This window comes from Cololabis saira, chromosome 3 (genome assembly GCF_033807715.1).
Source record: "Cololabis saira isolate AMF1-May2022 chromosome 3, fColSai1.1, whole genome shotgun sequence".
Classification (NCBI taxonomy): Eukaryota; Metazoa; Chordata; class Actinopteri; order Beloniformes; family Belonidae; genus Cololabis; species Cololabis saira.
Genome location: NC_084589.1, coordinates 23912348 through 23930523, shown reverse-complemented (window position 1 = coordinate 23930523; position 18176 = coordinate 23912348). Strand labels below are relative to the sequence as shown.

The window sequence follows — 18176 nt, the reverse complement described above, 5'->3', positions numbered from 1 at the left end:
TTTTCCCCAACGTCTTGGGTTTGGGAATAAGTACCAGGATTAGCTTCAGCTTTGCTTCTTTAATACATTTGCAGTACTTGCTTTAAGGATCAGTTTGGAAAATCAGCTTTGTGACCACTTGCCGCTCCATGGTAACACTTCCGTGCAGCGGATCATCTCCCTCGCTGATTTTTGCTCTTTGTCTGCTTCCAGGAGGAGGATCTCAACTGTGTTCGGGAGCGCTGGTCTGATGCGCTGATCAAACGTCGGGAGTATCTTGATGAGCAGATTAAAAAAATAATTAACAAACAGGGTGAGTTCTAGGCCTCGTGTAGCTGGAGGAACATAGTTGTTGCATGATAAAAACAATCTCTCCCCTACTATACATATCCAGAAAAGTCAGAGGAGGACATTGAGCGTGAATCTAGGCTGGTGGAGCAGTGGGTTGGTCTGACTGAGGAGAGAAATGCGGTGCTGGTACCTGCACCTGGCAGTGGTATCCCCGGAGCTCCTGCGGACTGGTAAATTTTTTTAAATAAGGATTAAGCAAATGCTTAACATTCACTTCATTTGTTGCCCTTTTGCTTTTTCACCAGTAATCATATTCATATGCATGCAGGACTCCACCTGCAGGGATGGAAGCTCACATTCCTGTCCTCTTCCTGGATTTAAATGGTGAGGCAGATGGATGCTTTTTATTAACAATTTAACCATAGACTTGTTTTGAAATACTGTCTTTTCTATCACTAGCGGATAATCTGACAGTGAACGAGCAGCTGATTGGGCCTCACGCTGCAGGTGTGAACTCTATCCTGCCCAAAGAGCACGGCAGTCAGTTCTTCTATCTGCCCATCATCAGGCACAGTGATGACGAGGTGAGCGATGACTTTACTGCCCTAATGTGGTCAAAAAGAGAACACGGACGCACGGCAAATACAGTTGGAAGAAAATGTGTTTGAATCTGAAACACACATGAAAAGACATGAAACACATGAAAGTCTTTTTTTACCTAAGTTAGTAATGCACGGTAACTGGTATAAGTATCCTAGTCTCTAAAATAACAACTTTTCCAGTCCCAAATGGAGCTAGAAGTTGCAAATCTCTGATCAACCAGATGGCCGGTGCATTTAAGCATGTGGACATGTTCAGTATCACCTGTTAAAAATTCAAATGAAGCATTAGAATTAGGTGATTGAAATGACTGAATGGGTCATAGTTGTATTTCAAACATTTCTGATCTACTGGGATTTTCAAGTGTCACCATCTACTGGGTTTACAGAGAACCTTCCTGAAAAAGAAAATATCCACTGGCCAGAAGGTCTCTGTCCAAAATAGTGTTGTTGATAGTTTGACCATTTTTCTCTGATGTCTGACAGCTTTGAAATTACAACTGGACAGTAGTGACTCAAATTATGTCTGTAAGTCTGCAGAAAAACATCTCTGAACACTCAAAACGTCAAACCTTGAAGCAAATGGGCTACGGCCACAAAAGATGCACTGTGTGCCACTCATGTCAGTTATGAACAAGACACGGAGGCTACAATTCACACAGGCTCACTAAAACTAGACAATAGAGGACTAAAGAAATGTTGCCTGGTCTGATTAGCCCAGTTTGTTTACTGTAATATTTGTGTGACAAAAACAAAATAAATAATTGTGTAAATAATAGCTGGAAGCGTGGCTCTATCCTGTTGTATAAACGGTTCAGGGCGGTGGTTTACCCAAGTATTGCTGCTGACCATGTCCATCCTCCATGTAACCCGTCTTCTAATGGCTACTTCCAGCAGGAAGCTGTCATGAGAACATTGTTACTTGTCCAAAACTTGCACAAATGATCTAAAATTGGTACTTGACACTTAGGTCACTGTACTCCAAAGGCTTCAACAGTGTCCAGATCTGAGGTCAATGGAGCACATTTGGGATGTGTTGGAATAGGACATTCATATCATTGATGTGCATCCAACAACTCTGCAGCAACAGTGTGCCGCTGCCATGTTAGTATGGGTAATGTTATCACCCTAAACTACTCTGCTGGATCAGTGCCACAGAGAATTAAGACCAGTTCTAAAGTTAAAAGAGTTTGTAACATTGATACATGGTAGATGTTCTAAATAAAGTGACTGTTGAGCGTGACTAAAGTTATACTGGTCACTTGCAAAGTCTGCTTATCTCAAAAAAGGTTCTTGATTGCAACATAAGATGTCTTGTGGATCTGGAAATGGTTGTGGAAGCGTATCTAAAGACCAAAGTGTTCATCAAAGTTCATGAATGTGTTCATCAGTAAACATTTAAGACAAAATGTTCAAAATTTTCAGACTGCTGCTACTTACTAGGGGTGTAACGATACACTAATCTCACGATACGGTACGATACACGATATTGAGGTCACGATAACTATACGATATGATATTATAGCAGTATTTTTTTAACAACCTTGAATGAGGAACATATGACTGGAAAAAATTGTCTTTTATTTGAAAGACACAAAATACAAAACAATGCTGTACGTTTGTCCTATTGTTACAGTTTGTAATGCTTTATAACTGTTGAAGTTTAAAAGAGAAAGCCAGGCCAACCATTTTCCACAAACTGAACTAAAAGTAAATGTCCGGTTTGCATTATGCATCTTCAGTTTCATACAAGTACAAATATTTTGCCACAAACTGAATAGTTTCTCTCATGTATGATTTGACTTTTTTCTTTCTAATTTAACAACTAAAATTAAATAAATAAATAAATAAAAGTAAATAAATACATACAATTTTACATCATAAAAAAGATTGATTCATGCTCACCTTATAAGTGTCAGAGGAGATTTATTTTTGTTAAGAAGTTTATTTTGGTAATTCAGGGTTCATTATTTTATAAATATATTCTTTATATTCTGATGTAAATCAGGGACTATAATGACGATAATGACTATAATGATGTCAGTTTATCTGTAGTTGTTAATATGTTTTAGATTGGGCGGAGTGATACAGCACTAGGTGCTGTGTTGATGTTCTAAAATCCTACGCTGTTGAGGGACATTAAAGTACACTGGAACTCAGCAGAAGTTGTCCCCGTGTTTATCCTACTCACCACCCCAAAAAGGTTTAATTTAATAAGGTAAGGCTTAACTCTACACCAGCCTTACATTAGTAAAAGTTCAGAGCTCAAAACGGGACCACAAAATGGGACTAGTTTCTTCTGAGCGGAGTAAGATTTTGGACCGCGGGTCGAGATGCGGCCGCGGTCGCGGTCAGATGCGCTTTACTAGTCAACACAATAGATTAATATTAATAACCCAATATCGCGATACACTTTGTCACCTCCACGACACGTATTGTGACGTTTTTGTATCGCGAAATTTCGTGGCACGATATATTGTTACACCCCTACTACTTACTCATACTTAGAGCGGACAACCTTTAAAGAATACATCTAAAAAAATATTAGTGCAAGAATGCAACAAAGTAAAGCACTTCTTATGAATCAGAAATAAGTTTATTGCCAAGTAGTTTAACACACACAAGGAATTTGTTGTGGTGATTGGTGCAAATACAAAAGAACAAATAATAATGTACAACATGTTGGTTTTAAAGTGCTGGAGTAATGAGTCTGCAGAGAATATACTAAACTATGCAAGAAAATGGTCATTAAACATACCAAAAGCAACACATCATGTCTTTGCCTGAGTTGATACGGTCCATTTGCAGACTGTCATGACAGACAAATGTGGAACTGCATCAGTAAAACACAACTCCTCTAATTCACTAGGTGTTAGCGGTGTGTTCTTGGGATTCATCCATTCATGATTCTGTGTATCTCAACCGGGTCACTTCACCGAACGAACGCATCTACCTGATTATTAAAGCCACAGTGCAGCTCAGCCACCCTGCCTCAATGGAGGTGGTGCTTCGCAAGAGGATTGCTGTCAACATTTACAACAAACAGGTGAATACTAGAAGATGTCGAGGTCGGTCAGCTCACTGCAGAGATGAGGTTAACACGGTTTGATTTGTTTCATGCAGAGTTTCACCCAGAGTCTCAAAAGAAGAATGTCCCTAAAGAACACACTTTTTTCCTGCTGTCTGGCTTACGAGATTGTTTCCAACATACCAAAGGTATAACTCTGGTTCTGCGCTTACGTGTTTGATTCTTTAAATCTGCCATCACGGTTAATGCTTGATGAGTTTTTAGAGGAGCTTTCATCTCTCTTGTCCTTTCAGGCTTCAGAGGAGCCAGAGGAGAGGGAAACCCTGGCTCTCATGGCTGCTCGTGGGGACAGCGAGGAGACTCAGGATGGAGAAACCTACATAGAAAAGTACACAAGGGGAGTTCTGGAGGTGGAGAACATCTTGAGTTTGGAGAGGCTACGACAGGTAAACAACACATCAAAGATGGTCCGGCTGCAAAACGTCAATGAAGAACTTTACTGAGTTACAAAGCTGATATCACCATAAAATTTAATTTAGTCCAGATATCCATTGGCTGTATTGTTAAGAAACCCACAGAGTTTATTTGAGCTATTTTTTCAGCCCACCCTATACTGCCCCTTCTGCAAGTAATTTGCATTCACATATGTAAACTATTTAACATCTTACTTTGTTGTTGTGAACATACTTGTCCCGAGTCTGCTGCTCAACATGTCAGTTTCCGTTCATAATAAGCATCCGAGGCTGATTGGCTGTCTCAAATACATGGCGTAAGGCTTACGAAATCCTTATATTGTGTAATTAGAGCCACTGCTTCCGCAACTTTCTGCAGTCCCAGATCTGTCTGACACTCTGCTGCCCAAAAGGAGACCAGTCTATCTCCAGCTGGCCCATTTTCCTCCTTGGCCACAAGGCCAGCTCCTGCATCTCTGAGCAGTGACATCCCGCCAGCAAGTATCAGTCACATCGCATTCCTGTGGAGATCACAAGAGGTGCAGCCTCAAGTCTACTGATACATTTCTCTCCTTTTCTTAAACCTTTTAAAGGCCAGGGTGATTTGCCTGGTTATTTCTGAATCTGTACCTGCATCAGGTCCTCCATATGTGCGTATAAAGAGTAGGCTGGGTGTAGTTTGGTTGTCCTCTCTTTCTACTGGGCCACTTGTTGCTCCCTTGTGCCCCCTGTGCCTCAGGCATCCGAGCACACAGAGCCATGCTGCCAAATATAAATGACTGCACATAGCAACAATAATCTCTTTGACTAAAGTGGTCCTGACTGAACTGTCCCCTTTTTTTTTATTCTCTCCAGGCTGTTACAGTGAAGGAAGCACTGGCTGCTAAGGGGAGACACTTAAGGAGGAGTGTCAGCACACCAAATGTACAGCATGTAATTAGCACATATCTCACTGCATTGCCTACTGACCACATGGAAATAAGTCTTTGACCATAACGTTTCTGAAGCTCTTGTTGCTCTCTCTCTCTCTCTCTTTCCAGTCTTCATGCAGTAAAATAGACCTGACTGGTTGTGAGGATGAAGAGTTCAAGTTACATCAGGTATTTACTACATTTTGTATAAATTTTGTCTATAATGTTAAAATAAGACTGCACTAGTTTTACTGGTTTTAAACACAAGTTTCTGTGTTTGATCACAAAATTACACGCTGATTGTACTGTTATCACACATGCAACCAAATGTCAAGGAAAAAAAATAAATGAAGCTTTTCTGTGCAGGCTTTTATAGCATAGGCCTATGCAAACTTTTATGGCTAAAAATAGCAGTTTAGGAGCCACAGAAGGAGCGTTCTCATCTTTTGTAAGGGGTCCTCACTTGGGTTGTGTATATGGTTAAGAATGTGTATTATAGCTTGAGAAAACTCGTCAGTTTATAGTTTATTTAAAGCTAATGAGGCTGACTGACACTTTGTTCCCGTCTAGGATTACTGTGATCATGTGGACATTAGCAGCTGCAATCCTCAAGATGGCGCCCTTTGTATCACACCCATCAAAAACAAAGATAGTGCAGGTAAACTAGACTAGCCATGTCTAGCAGCACATCTTGACTGTCTTTTGAGTGCATAAATTATGACTGCGTTTACTTTTGAACACACAGGCTTGGTTCCAGAAAGTCCTACCTTTTTAAGTGCCAGCCCCTTCAAAGTCCTCTCGCCACAGCCGCCGAAATTCCTCAAGTCTTTGCTTCCTGTCAAAGAGGAGAACAAGACAAAGAAAACCCTGGAGGCCCGGCCTCTACTTGGACAAGAGGTAAAGGGAACTAAACTAAATCTTCTAAGTCTTCTAAGCCATTTTGTTCCCAGAGCCATAAAACAACATTGTTTTGTCAGTTCACCCTCATTCCCATTTTTCTTTACCATCTACCATGTAAAATTACATTTCAAAAGCATGATCAATACATTCTCAGTGGTTTAAAATGATTCATAGTGCCCAAAGTTGCCTGATAACCCATTAGTATTTGATACTGCATTGACTATATTGCACGACTCACGCGAGCATGACTTGAGATGGCAGCCACAGTGCATAACTTAACAAAACTGCTGCTTTAAGCCTGATTTTGGCTGTGACGAGTGATCATTACCTTCCAGATAGTTTGTGGCTGTCGTGATCATGTAAACTAACCATGCATTTTAGTTTTCTTGAAGTGAACTTAAAGAGGTACCAGAGGTTCAGGCTGTGGAAAGAAGTAGTCCCTACTTGGCACCAAATGGCTCTTTTCCACTAGTACCTACTCAGCTCTACTCATCTCAGCTTGGCTCGACTCAACTTAGTCTAGTTTCTTTTCCATAACAATTGAGCACCTGGAGCAGAAGTAGGCGGGTTAGAGCGAAGCTGCTGTGACGTATTTGATTGTGTGATCTAAACTTAGAAGACAACAACACTAAAGATGTAGAACTTGGAAGAGATGATATACTGTATATGTGCTACTGGGTCTGTGGCTTGTGTTCGATATCAAGTTTAAAAAATGAGAGAGAAGCTTCAAGCGGCAAAGCTTTTGATTTTTTTTTTTTAGTTTGTCTTGGCGCTGCTGAAAAGTCCATTGGTAGCAGCGAGCAGCTTTGAAGAGACAGAGCTCCTGGTAGATCTTGTCGTTCCTTATCGCCCCGTCTAGATCCCTTTTTAATTCTCTCCTCAGTAGGGATGGGCGGTATGGACTAAAAAAAATTATCGCGATAATTTCTGGCATTTATCCCGATAACAATAAAAATGACGATAGAAAAAATACCAATTCAACTCCACCTTTTTAACTATAAATCTATCACCACATTCAGTCTTTGGAGCCCCCAAATCACTGCTCTAAAAGAATACTAAATGCTTCTAAACTACACCAATTAAATTGAATTAATAAAAACCAATTAAATTAGTTTATCTGTACTGCAAAACTGTAATGACTCAAATTAAACAAGTTTGTATGTATGGCTTAAACAGTGGGATAACAGTGCAAACAGCAAAAGTACTATTGTCCTTCAAGTTTTCTTAGCTTATAAAATCACTTATCGTTTTTACAGCGAGATGACAAATTCTTACCGTGGGGAATTTTTTTGACGGTATATCGTGAACGGTAAAATATCGCCCATTCCTACTCCTCAGCCACCAGGTTTATGAACATCTGCACCTCAGAGTTGGATCACCAAACAGACTTTTGCCATTGCCTGTCAAATAAAATGAACAAGAAGCCGTCAGAGTCACTCTTTCGCTGATGTCACATCCTGACTCAGACGTCTGACTCCAATCGGTGGCCTGTAGTGTGATGACGTCAGATACAGCCCGACTCAGCCCGCTTAGAATCTCAGCAGAATAGTTACAGAAAAAGTATCTATTTGGCACGGTTAGATCCCTAGTGGGAAGGCGCCAAACCGAGAGGAGGCAAGTCGAGTCGGGCTGAGTAGGTACTAGAGGAAAAGCACCAAAAGTTTCTCTAAAAGCGGCACAATAAGTGCAACGTAATGTGCAGAGAGACGCATAAAGAGCTTGACTTTAATAAGAATAGTTTTTGTATATATGCAAATAAGTATACATGTTATGTATATAATTATATAAAACATACATATATATATATATATATATATATGTAAGGGATAATGCCGACGAGGTGTAATATATGGACGACGCAGAGGCAAACCGTCCTTCGCGTCGGACGGATATACAGTATATATATATATATATATATATATATATATATATATATATATATATATATATGAGAGAGGGATATATATATATAGATAGATGACACTTCAAGGACTGTTTCAGTGTTATAATAAACTGCATGTTACTAACTATGTCACTGACCTGCCCAGCTCCATGCATGCTGCGTGTGAGTGTGAAGTGTGTGCTCTTGTTCTGACCAATCTGCAGAGCATGCGCTCATGTGTGGACAGCCCTGCACTGCTCCCCTCTCCCTGCTCCTGGCACCGGCCCAGGGCAGGCAGCGAGGGCCACTGCAAGCCTTCCACTCCCACCCGCAGACAGCTCAGCCACACACTGCCACACACTGCTGTAAGTGCTACAAATACATACATACATACATACATACATACATACATACATACATACATACATACATACATACATACATACATACATACATACATACATACATACATACATAGATACATACATGGGAGTTTTACAAGTATAGCGCATAAACTTGTTGACAAATGCTGGCACATTAACTGCTCAGCATGCGGCAATGACAGTATCACACTTGCAACACACCTTGATGAACTTTGCTTTAAGTCTGTGAGATGTAGATCTCTTAAACTGGTCTCTGTGGTGGTACGAGTACACATTAGTCATTTTGTGAACTTGAAGTTACACACCCTCTGAAAAATTGTTGGTTATTGAGCAGACAATAATTATAATCATAATTTAGGAAATTCTGTATGTATATTGTTAAACTCCCAGAGGCAGCATACCTGCCCATTTACCCAAATCCTGCATATAAAAATCTTTCTATTTTACCTTCTGATGCCACATTTTGGTGGTTGTTGTTTTTTTTCCTTATCATGGCACTACTCAGGCGAGTCAATCTGGTTAGAAGCGCTTTTTAGTCCCAAAGCAAATAATCAGGCAGTAGCAAAATAAAACCCACCTGAAAAGAAAAGGAAGCATAATGAAACAGCACACTTGATTTTGCATCATTTTTTTCCACTATCCATACTGAAATGCTCACATGAATTGAATTTGTCTTTCACAAGATGTTTCCATAAAAGTGTCGCATTTTCATGTTAAAGAACATTGTAACAGAAAACGGCCTAAAGCAAAGTTCATAAAAGTTCATGCATCACTTTTCATGCACTGTCATCGCATTTTACCATCTTCATCATGCCTATTCTCTTGAAAATTAAAAGAAAATACGTTTTACACAGCCTAAAGAACATTATGGTCTAAAGCTAATGCTGCATCTTTTGGGGTGCGTTTTGTGTCTTGCCTCCATTTTTCTGATCACCAGGACTCTGAAGATGATGAGACTGATGTTGCTATGACTCTGAATCTAAATCGAGGCCTGCAGGACCAAAGCAATTTCCAGGCTTACATCCCAGAGGACTTTGCAAACTTTGAGGTCTACAATGCCACTCTGGAGAGCCAGGATGGGTTTCGCTCTGACTTAAAAGGAAACCTGTGCGGAGGCGGGAGTGGAGAAAGAGAGGTGTCCCGAAGCCCCACGGCCAGCAGCTGCACTAGTGGCTACTTTTCACACAGTGCCTCCAACGCTACACTGTCTGACATGCCTTTCAGTGCCAGTGAGAGCTTCGACCACCTGAACTTCACCTCCAGGGAGTCTCATGACGCCCTCGGGTGTCCTGCTGGAAGAGGCTACGCCCAAACCAAAAGTGTCTCTGCAGGCAGTGACACTCAGCAGCCACCTCTGTCGTCTGGTGTGGTTAATGACCTAGTCATCCATCCAGCATCCACGCCTGTTAGTATTCCCAATTGCACAGATAAGCAGCACTCACTGCCTCACAGTTGTGTTCTCAGTGCCAGCCAGGAGTTCACTGACTTTAAAGGGGCCGATGACAGTATTGGAGAGGGCGATTTAGCTCGTTTTACTGAGGGATGGGAGCAAGAGGGGTTGGAGTATTCTAAAAACCACAGAAAGAGACTGGATAATGGGAAGAAATGTGACATTGACAATCGGCTCTTAACTGACGTCTCCAGTAAAATATCTCCACCTGAAAATTCAGTATCCAAATGTTCTAATTATGAAGATCCTGTCAGTGTTGCTGTGTTCTGCCCTAACTCAACTGTAGCCTGCACTTCAGTCGAAGCACCAATCTCTGCAACAGACAAAGCTCCCTCTTCACCGGTCCCACCTTCAGCATCACCATCTGCAGTCACAAATCCAGCGACAGCCCCGTCCCCTAGCCCAGCTCCAAGAGCAGGAGGAGAACCTCCGATCCAGGAGCCGGCCCAGGGAGATCTGCCCCACGGGAGTCCCTGCCCCAGTCCCAATCCCAGCAGTGCCGAGCCTTCGGGGGACTCCAGTGGGGATGAGAGCACCCCTGTTGCTCAGCTTCCTGATTGGATGGCACCTGGAGAGCAGGTGTGGGTGGGGAAGAGGAGAGGGACGGTGCACTATGTGGGAGGAGTGGAGTTTGCAAAGGGGATCTGGATTGGTGTGAAGCTGGATATGGCAGTGGGTGAGTCTTTTTTTAAAAAACATTTTTTTAACTGCTTTCTGTTGGTAGATAAAATAAAATCAATGAGCAATATTTGCTTTAATAGAGATTTATCTCATTTACTAGTGTCAAGTCTATTTTAAAAGAAATTAAAGCTGCAAGCAGCGATGAACGGGCCCTCGCACCCTTGTGCACATTCAGGCATGCTGCAGTGGAAGCGCTTGTATGACTTGCATGTAGATTCTTCAGGCCTGGACATTTAGCGGATGAAACCACCCACGACTCTCTGTATCAAACCATTCAAATGTTATGGCAGAAAATAGGAACTATCACATATCGATCAATCAGAAGAAGGGGCGGGGCTAATTCATGCCAATGAAGGTCAAGTACTCAATACCGAGTCCGATCACACCACCCACATGTCTTTATCACAACCCGTTCAAAGGTTATGGTAGAGAAAAGGGACTATCAAATATCGACCAATCAGAAGAAGGGGCGGGGCTAATTTGCAGCAATTATCTTCAAGGACTCAAAACCGAGTCCGATGACACCACCCACGAGTCTTTATGTCAAACCATTCAAAAGTTATGGCAGAAAGTAGGAACTATCAAATTTGAACCAATCAGATGAAGTGGGGAGCGCTTTTTGGCATCTATCGTCGCCACGGTAACGCTTTTGAAAGAGGAAAGTAATGCGCATCGTCGCAGGATCGAGACGCACATTTTGTTGTATAACACACCTGGGTGCACGTTACGGTTCGGGCGAAGAAGCGCCCGAAGAAATGGCATAAATTGCACCAAAATTACACGATTAATTCAAAATAGCCGACTTCCTGTTCGGTTTCGGCCATGGCGCCAAGAGACTTTTCTTTAAGTTGCGACATGATACAGGTGTGTACCGATTTTCGTGCATGTACGTCAAACCGTATCGTGGGGCTTGAGGCACAAAGTTTTATAGAGGGCGCTGTTGAGCCATTAGGCCGCGCCCATTAATGCAAACCATTAAATATCAAATTTTTCACCAGGCCTGGCTTGCGTGCAAAATTTGGTGACTTGGGGCACGTTCAGGGGGGCAAAAAGGCCCTAATTTCGTCGGGAGAAAAACGAGAAAAAAAAAAAAATAATCCTACAGATACAATAACTACTAATTATTAAAACTAATAACATATTTTTTAATTGGGAGTACCTTTTACAATCAAAACATGATGGGGAAAAAAAAATCTTGTTTTAAATCAGCACCAGCACCATCATGCAGATTCTCCAACATCTCAAACATAATATTTCTTGAATACAGGCGACCCAAGAATCACAAAACATCACGAGAGAGCGGCACAAGGCATTAGTGGACCTTGGCATTTCCACCTCACATCAAAAATTTAAAGAGGAGAAGAAAAAGAGTTTTCCAATCAACATGGCTCTCAGACATTTAAGGACAGAGTTGGAGAAAATCTTTTACCGAAAGGATTTATATACTGGTTGGAGTAAAATAAGAGGACACAGATTTTGTTGCAGCTGTAGAGCAGAGGTGTGAAGATTGTCGTGAATATGTTCTGACCAAAGGAGGTGCAGGGTCATGAGTGAAATCAGCAGGAGGACAAAAGATCTCGATGAAATAGATGTTTCAAAAAAAGTCTCAGTTGGTTTCCTGGGGTTGACATTACTGACGTATTTGTGTATTTGATGACTGTTTGTCAATTGCCAGCTGACAATCTAAGAATACTCAGGGACCAAGGCTATTACCTTTTGTATGTGGTTAGGCTTTACTTCATCACAATCTTCCAAGTCTTTCAACCTCCGCCCTGCAGCTGCAACAAACCCACCTACTATTATGTTCTTCAAAGAAGTATATAAAATCCTTTTCACTGTAACATGTACTCTAATTCTCTCCTTGATTGTCTGTAAGCCATATGTAGAACGCTAAACTCCTCTTCCACTCTTTTTCTTCTCTTTAATTTTTGATATGAGACGTGGACATGCCCAGGTCGGGTTACCCCCTGTTCCCCCCTTGCGTGATGTTTTGCGGTTCTCAGGTTGCCTGTATGATGATCCGTTTACTTCTTCTGTCACTTCACACCTGTTGCACAACAAAGCCAACTGAAATGAACTGAAATGTGTTTTTTAAGACTCTACTTTTAATGTTTCTCTGTTAGATCTAAACCATGTTAATGTCTGAATCTGAGAAATTTTTCAGCTCACTGAATGTAATTTGAAAAATGTATTTGATTGCATTGAATTTGATGGCAGCAACATCTCCAAAAGGTTGGGACTGGGGATGTTTACCATTGTGTAGCATGCTCTCTTCTTTTAACAACTGTCTGTAAACGTCTTGGAAGTAGTTCTACATGCTCAATAGTCCTGGGCCTTCATTAGCAAATTTTTGGTTTCATGATGCTCCAAATGTTTCCTATTGGTGAATGGCCTGGACCACAGGCAGGCCGGTTCAGCACCAAGATGCCTACACAGCCGTTTTACTGTGATGGATACAGTATGTGGTTTAACATCGTCTTGCTGAAATGTGCAAGGTCTTCCCTGAAAGAGACATTGTCTTGATGGGAGTATATGTTGCTCTATGTATTTTTTGTAGCATTGTTGCCTGTGAAGATGTGTAAGCCGCCCACACTGACTACGTTTACATGCAGTCAAAATTCGGGTGTTTGCTAATATTCCGGTTACTGAAACATTGGGAATATTCCGTTTACATGCGTGAGCAAACAGGGTTATCCCTGTTTACATGGTAATTAATCATTCGGGATATCCCGATCAAAACAGCGACGCGCAGAGAACGTGATGACGCAATTAGTGTCATTTCCGCTTCCTCTTCCTGTATCCAAATTCAAAACAAATGCTGCTTCGCGCAACTTTTCGCTCACCTTCTTGTAAATCTCGCTATCCCCGTACTTTCTACCGTCCACAAATGCCAAAATGTTCATATCCTTCATTACATTTATGAAGTGATTAGTCTCCTCCTCACTCCAAAAGTGTGGCATGGTCTTGTGTTTCTCCATGTTTATAAGAACGTCCTGGACTCAAAAGACCAAAATTCCTTGCGAACAGAGCATGCGCAGAAAACAAATTCATGTTCTGTTTGATTGGGATATCCCGTTTGGCGTTTACATGACCGAATATTCAGGTTTTAAAAGGAGTAACCCAGGGGTCATATTCGGGTTTTTAAAAACCGGAATATAAGCAAATTCGGGTTATTCAAAGAGCTTATTGGTGTTTACATGGACGTGCAAATTCGGTTTATTGCCAATATTCGGGTTTTAAAAGGGTTATTGAGTGCATGTAAACGCAGTCACTATAGGTACTAATAAAACCCCATACCATCAGAGATGCAGGCTTTTCAAATGAAAGCGGATAAACAGCTGGATGGTCCCTCTCCTCCATAGTCCACGGGACACAGTGTTTATGGTTTCCAAGTAGAAGTTTAATTTTGATACAACTGACTACAGAAAAGCTTTCCAGTTTTGCCTCAGACCTTTTTAAGTGAGCTTTGGCTCACAGAGGGCGGCGGCTTTTCTGGATCGTGTTAATATGGTTGCTTCTTTGCATGATGGAGCTGTACGCTGCATTTGTAGGGTTCAAGGTGAACTGTGTTCACAGATCTTGATCTCTGCAAGTGTTTCTGAGCACATGCAGTGATTTCCAGTAGAGAACCATGCTTGTTTTAAATGCAGCGCAGCCTGAGGGCCTGAAGCTCACAAGCATCCAGTTTTTGACCTTCAGCCTTGCCCCATGCACACAGAACTTCCTACAGATTCTTTTGATATTAGACGCTGTAGATGGTGGGATTCTTCTCAGTTTTACATCCTGAAATTGTTCAACACATTTTTGTTATGGTTTGTCACAGATTGATGAACCTCTACCCATTTTTATATCTGAGTCTCTGCTTCTCTGAAATGCTCCTTTTATACCGAGTCCTGCTACTGATCTGTTGCCAGTTTATTCATTGTGCCAGTTGATTTCCAGCCGTTTTGTTGCCCCGTTACAACTTTTTTTGAAATGTGTTGCGACCATCAAATTCAAAATGACCCAATATACTTTAATGAAATGGCAAAATATCTGTTATAACAATTGATATGTTCTATTGGGAACAAACTATAGGTGTATGTGATTTACAGATCATTGTATTCTTTATTCATTGACGTTTTAAACAGTTTCCCATCTATTTTGGAAGTACAGTTGTGTTTTATACAAATATTTTTATTTCTTTCATTGATTCCACATAGAATTGAACAGTAAACCATGTGATTTAAAAACAGATACATTTGCTGAGCGGTAGAGTGACTAATATACAATACTTACAAATGGAAATTGTTTTGTTCTGCATGTATATTGGTGGGTAAATGCAAGAAATATAGCAACAGTTTATGAAGGAGTCCTTAATCAGTTATGCTTAACCCTCCTTTAGGTAAACACAATGGGACTGTGCAGGGAAGAGTGTACTTCCGCTGTCCGCCCGGCCACGGTGTGTTTGTGAAGCCATCTCGACTCGGCCGAGGGCCTCCCTCCATGGAGACGGATCCCCAGACTCTGATCAGATAGGACTAAAGACGGGCTGGTATTCTGAGGAATAGCAGAGACCCAGAGCGGTCCTCTGACCCTGGTTTGGACCTGGAGCCTGGCTGTCCACCTCGCAAACTCTGAGCTAATGTATTCTGTTAAAGTGGATGCTTTGCTGAAACATATCTTACCTGTGCATTTAATGAAGGTATTTTGTAGTTACTGTTCACTGAGAGAGAAAAAAAAATCACTATGCACATACCGATATCTGAGTTTTGTATACGGTCATATTTTTATAGAGGGCTTAACTTTTAACAGGGAACAGAATATTACCAACATACACTTTCTTACATTGGTTCGGTGCGTTATATATCATATTTTTGTATTACAATGCAACCCCATATCTGAGGCTCATAATGGAGTGATCTGAAATTTGAAGATTAAGAATGTACTACTGTTAATAAACATTGATATTTACATCAATATGATAAGTCAGGGCTAACCAAAGAACTATGGTTCCATATCTGCTGTTATGAATAATGTTATTTTTATAATGTGCGCATATGGAGGTATTCACTATAAATCAACATGTCCGAGAAAAGCTTAGTGCCATATCTCAAGAACTAATGCCACATACCCTGATCGTAGGACAAAATCTGCAAAACCTGAGAGCTGCTTTCAGCGTTTGCAGTCGTAAATTATCCTGTTGATGTACTGTAACACTGTGGAGGAAATAATCCCCATCCAGCATCAGACTGTTGCTGTTTGAAAGCTTGCACTGGAAAGGATTCTTGGAGAGTTCATAGACCGTCTTCCGTATTGGACAGAGGAAATAGTTGTAACTGAAGAACTGCGTGATGTCATTCAGAGCCACTGAACGAAACAGCTCAGCGTTGTCTGAAGCTTGGATATGCTGATTCCTCATTGGCCTGTTTTCATAAAGAGAGGCACATAAACCTCAGATTACTCGGTAACAAGTTCACAATGCTACAAACAAAAATAAAATGCTTGGACCTGAGACCTGTCCGTGTATCGTGAGGCTCGGATGTATTCAGTAACGCCATCCTGCCTTGCTGACTTAATGATTTGAATACTTTTTTTTAACTGTAAATCTGTATTCATGTTGACAACTGAAAAGTGTGTAACCGCAATTTGAAAGGTACTCGATGCATATTTTTTCACATGGAGGACTGGATGAATACCTGACAGTATTGGGTTTAAAGAAAATGATGCAAAACCAGTTTAGATCAAGATCTGACTTGTCCTAGGAACTTTATTTTTATGGAAGTGGTGAACTGTGGAACTGACTAGAAATGGTTAAACATTTAAGCTGTAATATCAAGTAAACGAAAGAAACCCAAGACCTTACTTTAAAGAAGAGAAGCTGCTCTCCCTAACGAGGAGTTGTAAATAGAAATGTATTTGAACATAGTATTTACACTATTATAATGTACAGAATTGTATTTATAATGTACCTGTTTTAATTGATACAAAATGTTCTAGAATAGAACATTTACAATCTGCGTGTGTGTGTTTGACTCTTCATTTCACCTGTCTGTTTGGGCTGAAGTAGAGTAAATTAGTAATTTTATTATATAAGTTTTAGTTTTTCTGAAAGCACTGTAACCATTTTTGGGCTTCAACAGCAATGGAGAAAAAAAGATGCTATTTGAGACTTTTAACTGATGAATTAAAAGAATTTCCAGTGCAAATAAAAACCCAATGAATGGCCTTTTGACAGCAGTATTTCATATTTAAAAAAGGTGTCTGTAATTTCTATAATGGTGTACATTTTAAAGAGGCACATAAAGAGATTTATTTTTTATGCATTAAAATGTTTTCAACTTTATTGGGAGAAATATTTGCTTACTCTCAATTGGCAAAAACTACTTTGCATTAACTTTGCATTCCAGTCTCAGTAAAAACTCACTAAACTGCATAGAGCCACAGTGGACATAATGGCAGAGGTGGCAGACAGACTCAAGAAAGTAATGATGGAAAAGAAAACGATGATGAAACTGTATGAAGGTATATATAAAACGGTGCTCTAAAGGTGACTTAATGTCCACAGCTATAAAGGAACCCAAAATAAAAATGCAAAAGTTCCTTTGTGATGCCTTAAAATAAACTTTAGCCTTCTTACGCTGGGACATCTTCAAATTGTATTTACCTGAAATGCAGTCTAATCCAATTCGCTTAAATATCCATGAACCTAAGTGCTGGATTTTCTGACAAAATTTGTGTTGTTAAACAAAGATTACATGTCCTACTGGGATACTTTTGTCCCTTGGCTGTTATAAAAGTGTGGAACTGTAATATAGAAGCAACATGGCTGATGTGCTTTGTGGTTTTACAGTAGTTTTTATTTTATATTGGGGTGGAGTGTCTTAGACATAACTCTGATATCCATTGACAGGAAACAGCCACACTATAGCACATTTTCCTAATATATAACTTTTGGGGATTTGGTTACAAATTGTTGTGTGCTCATGCATGCTTGCTTAAAAAAAAACCTAAAAAAACAACTATAGATTTGGCCAGTGATATATATAACATACTATAATGGTTTGTGTTTAACATTGAAATGTACTTTGTCATGAGTCCCTTTGGCAAACAATGATATGCTCTGGAATGAGGTTCATTCTCTGATAAAATGTCAGCAGTGAAGTTTCTTCCAATACAGAGCGTGTTTGTTTGCATATTCTGTGTCTCCTAGAGAAAACAGACGGTAAACTGCAGGGCTGAAATATAGGGGTAGAAGCCTTTGATTTGGTGGCATCAGAAACCTTTCTGGCATCAAATAGTTACTGCTTCATATATACTGTATATATGTACTTAAACATTTCCATTTGATTTAATTATTTTCTTTCAAATTTTGGTCATTGAAAAATAAATGCCAGTGTAGGAGATTTCAATTTATGAATTTATAGTTTATAGTGACTCAAAATAGTAATAACAGTCAGTAGCAAACATGTGAGATGGATCAATATATTTAATCAAAGTTGTCCTAAGACAAGAACGGATAAGAAATTCATGCATAATGTGCGTTTTTGGTCCACTTCAAATATTGACTGTATCTGTATATTTATAAATGTTGATGTATATGTGTGTGTGTCTGTGTGCTTGAATATATTTATTGGGGTG

At 40.3% G+C, this 18176-nt stretch overlaps 1 protein-coding gene across 5 annotated transcripts in view; it reads left to right on the top strand.

The window, feature by feature from the left end:
- The window catches only part of kif13a (kinesin family member 13A), a 48414-nt gene extending 31587 nt beyond the window's left edge, over window positions 1–16827 (top strand). For 3 of the 5 annotated variants that reach the window (XM_061716692.1, XM_061716693.1, XM_061716691.1), the window contains 14 exons: window positions 193–292; window positions 374–500; window positions 599–654; window positions 730–854; window positions 3739–3915; window positions 3993–4085; window positions 4191–4343; window positions 5205–5282; window positions 5390–5449; window positions 5831–5918; window positions 6006–6157; window positions 8267–8407; window positions 9363–10551; window positions 14941–16827. In XM_061716692.1, the coding sequence (XP_061572676.1) occupies window positions 193–292; window positions 374–500; window positions 599–654; window positions 730–854; window positions 3739–3915; window positions 3993–4085; window positions 4191–4343; window positions 5205–5282; window positions 5390–5449; window positions 5831–5918; window positions 6006–6157; window positions 8267–8407; window positions 9363–10551; window positions 14941–15074 (2673 nt within the window). In that variant the 3' untranslated portion in view covers window positions 15075–16827. The remainder of the gene's footprint in view (window positions 1–192; window positions 293–373; window positions 501–598; window positions 655–729; window positions 855–3738; window positions 3916–3992; window positions 4086–4190; window positions 4344–5204; window positions 5283–5389; window positions 5450–5830; window positions 5919–6005; window positions 6158–8266; window positions 8408–9362; window positions 10552–14940) is intronic. The other 2 variants (XM_061716695.1, XM_061716694.1) reach the window with 1 other exon arrangement.
- Window positions 16828–18176: the final 1349 nt, after the last annotated feature.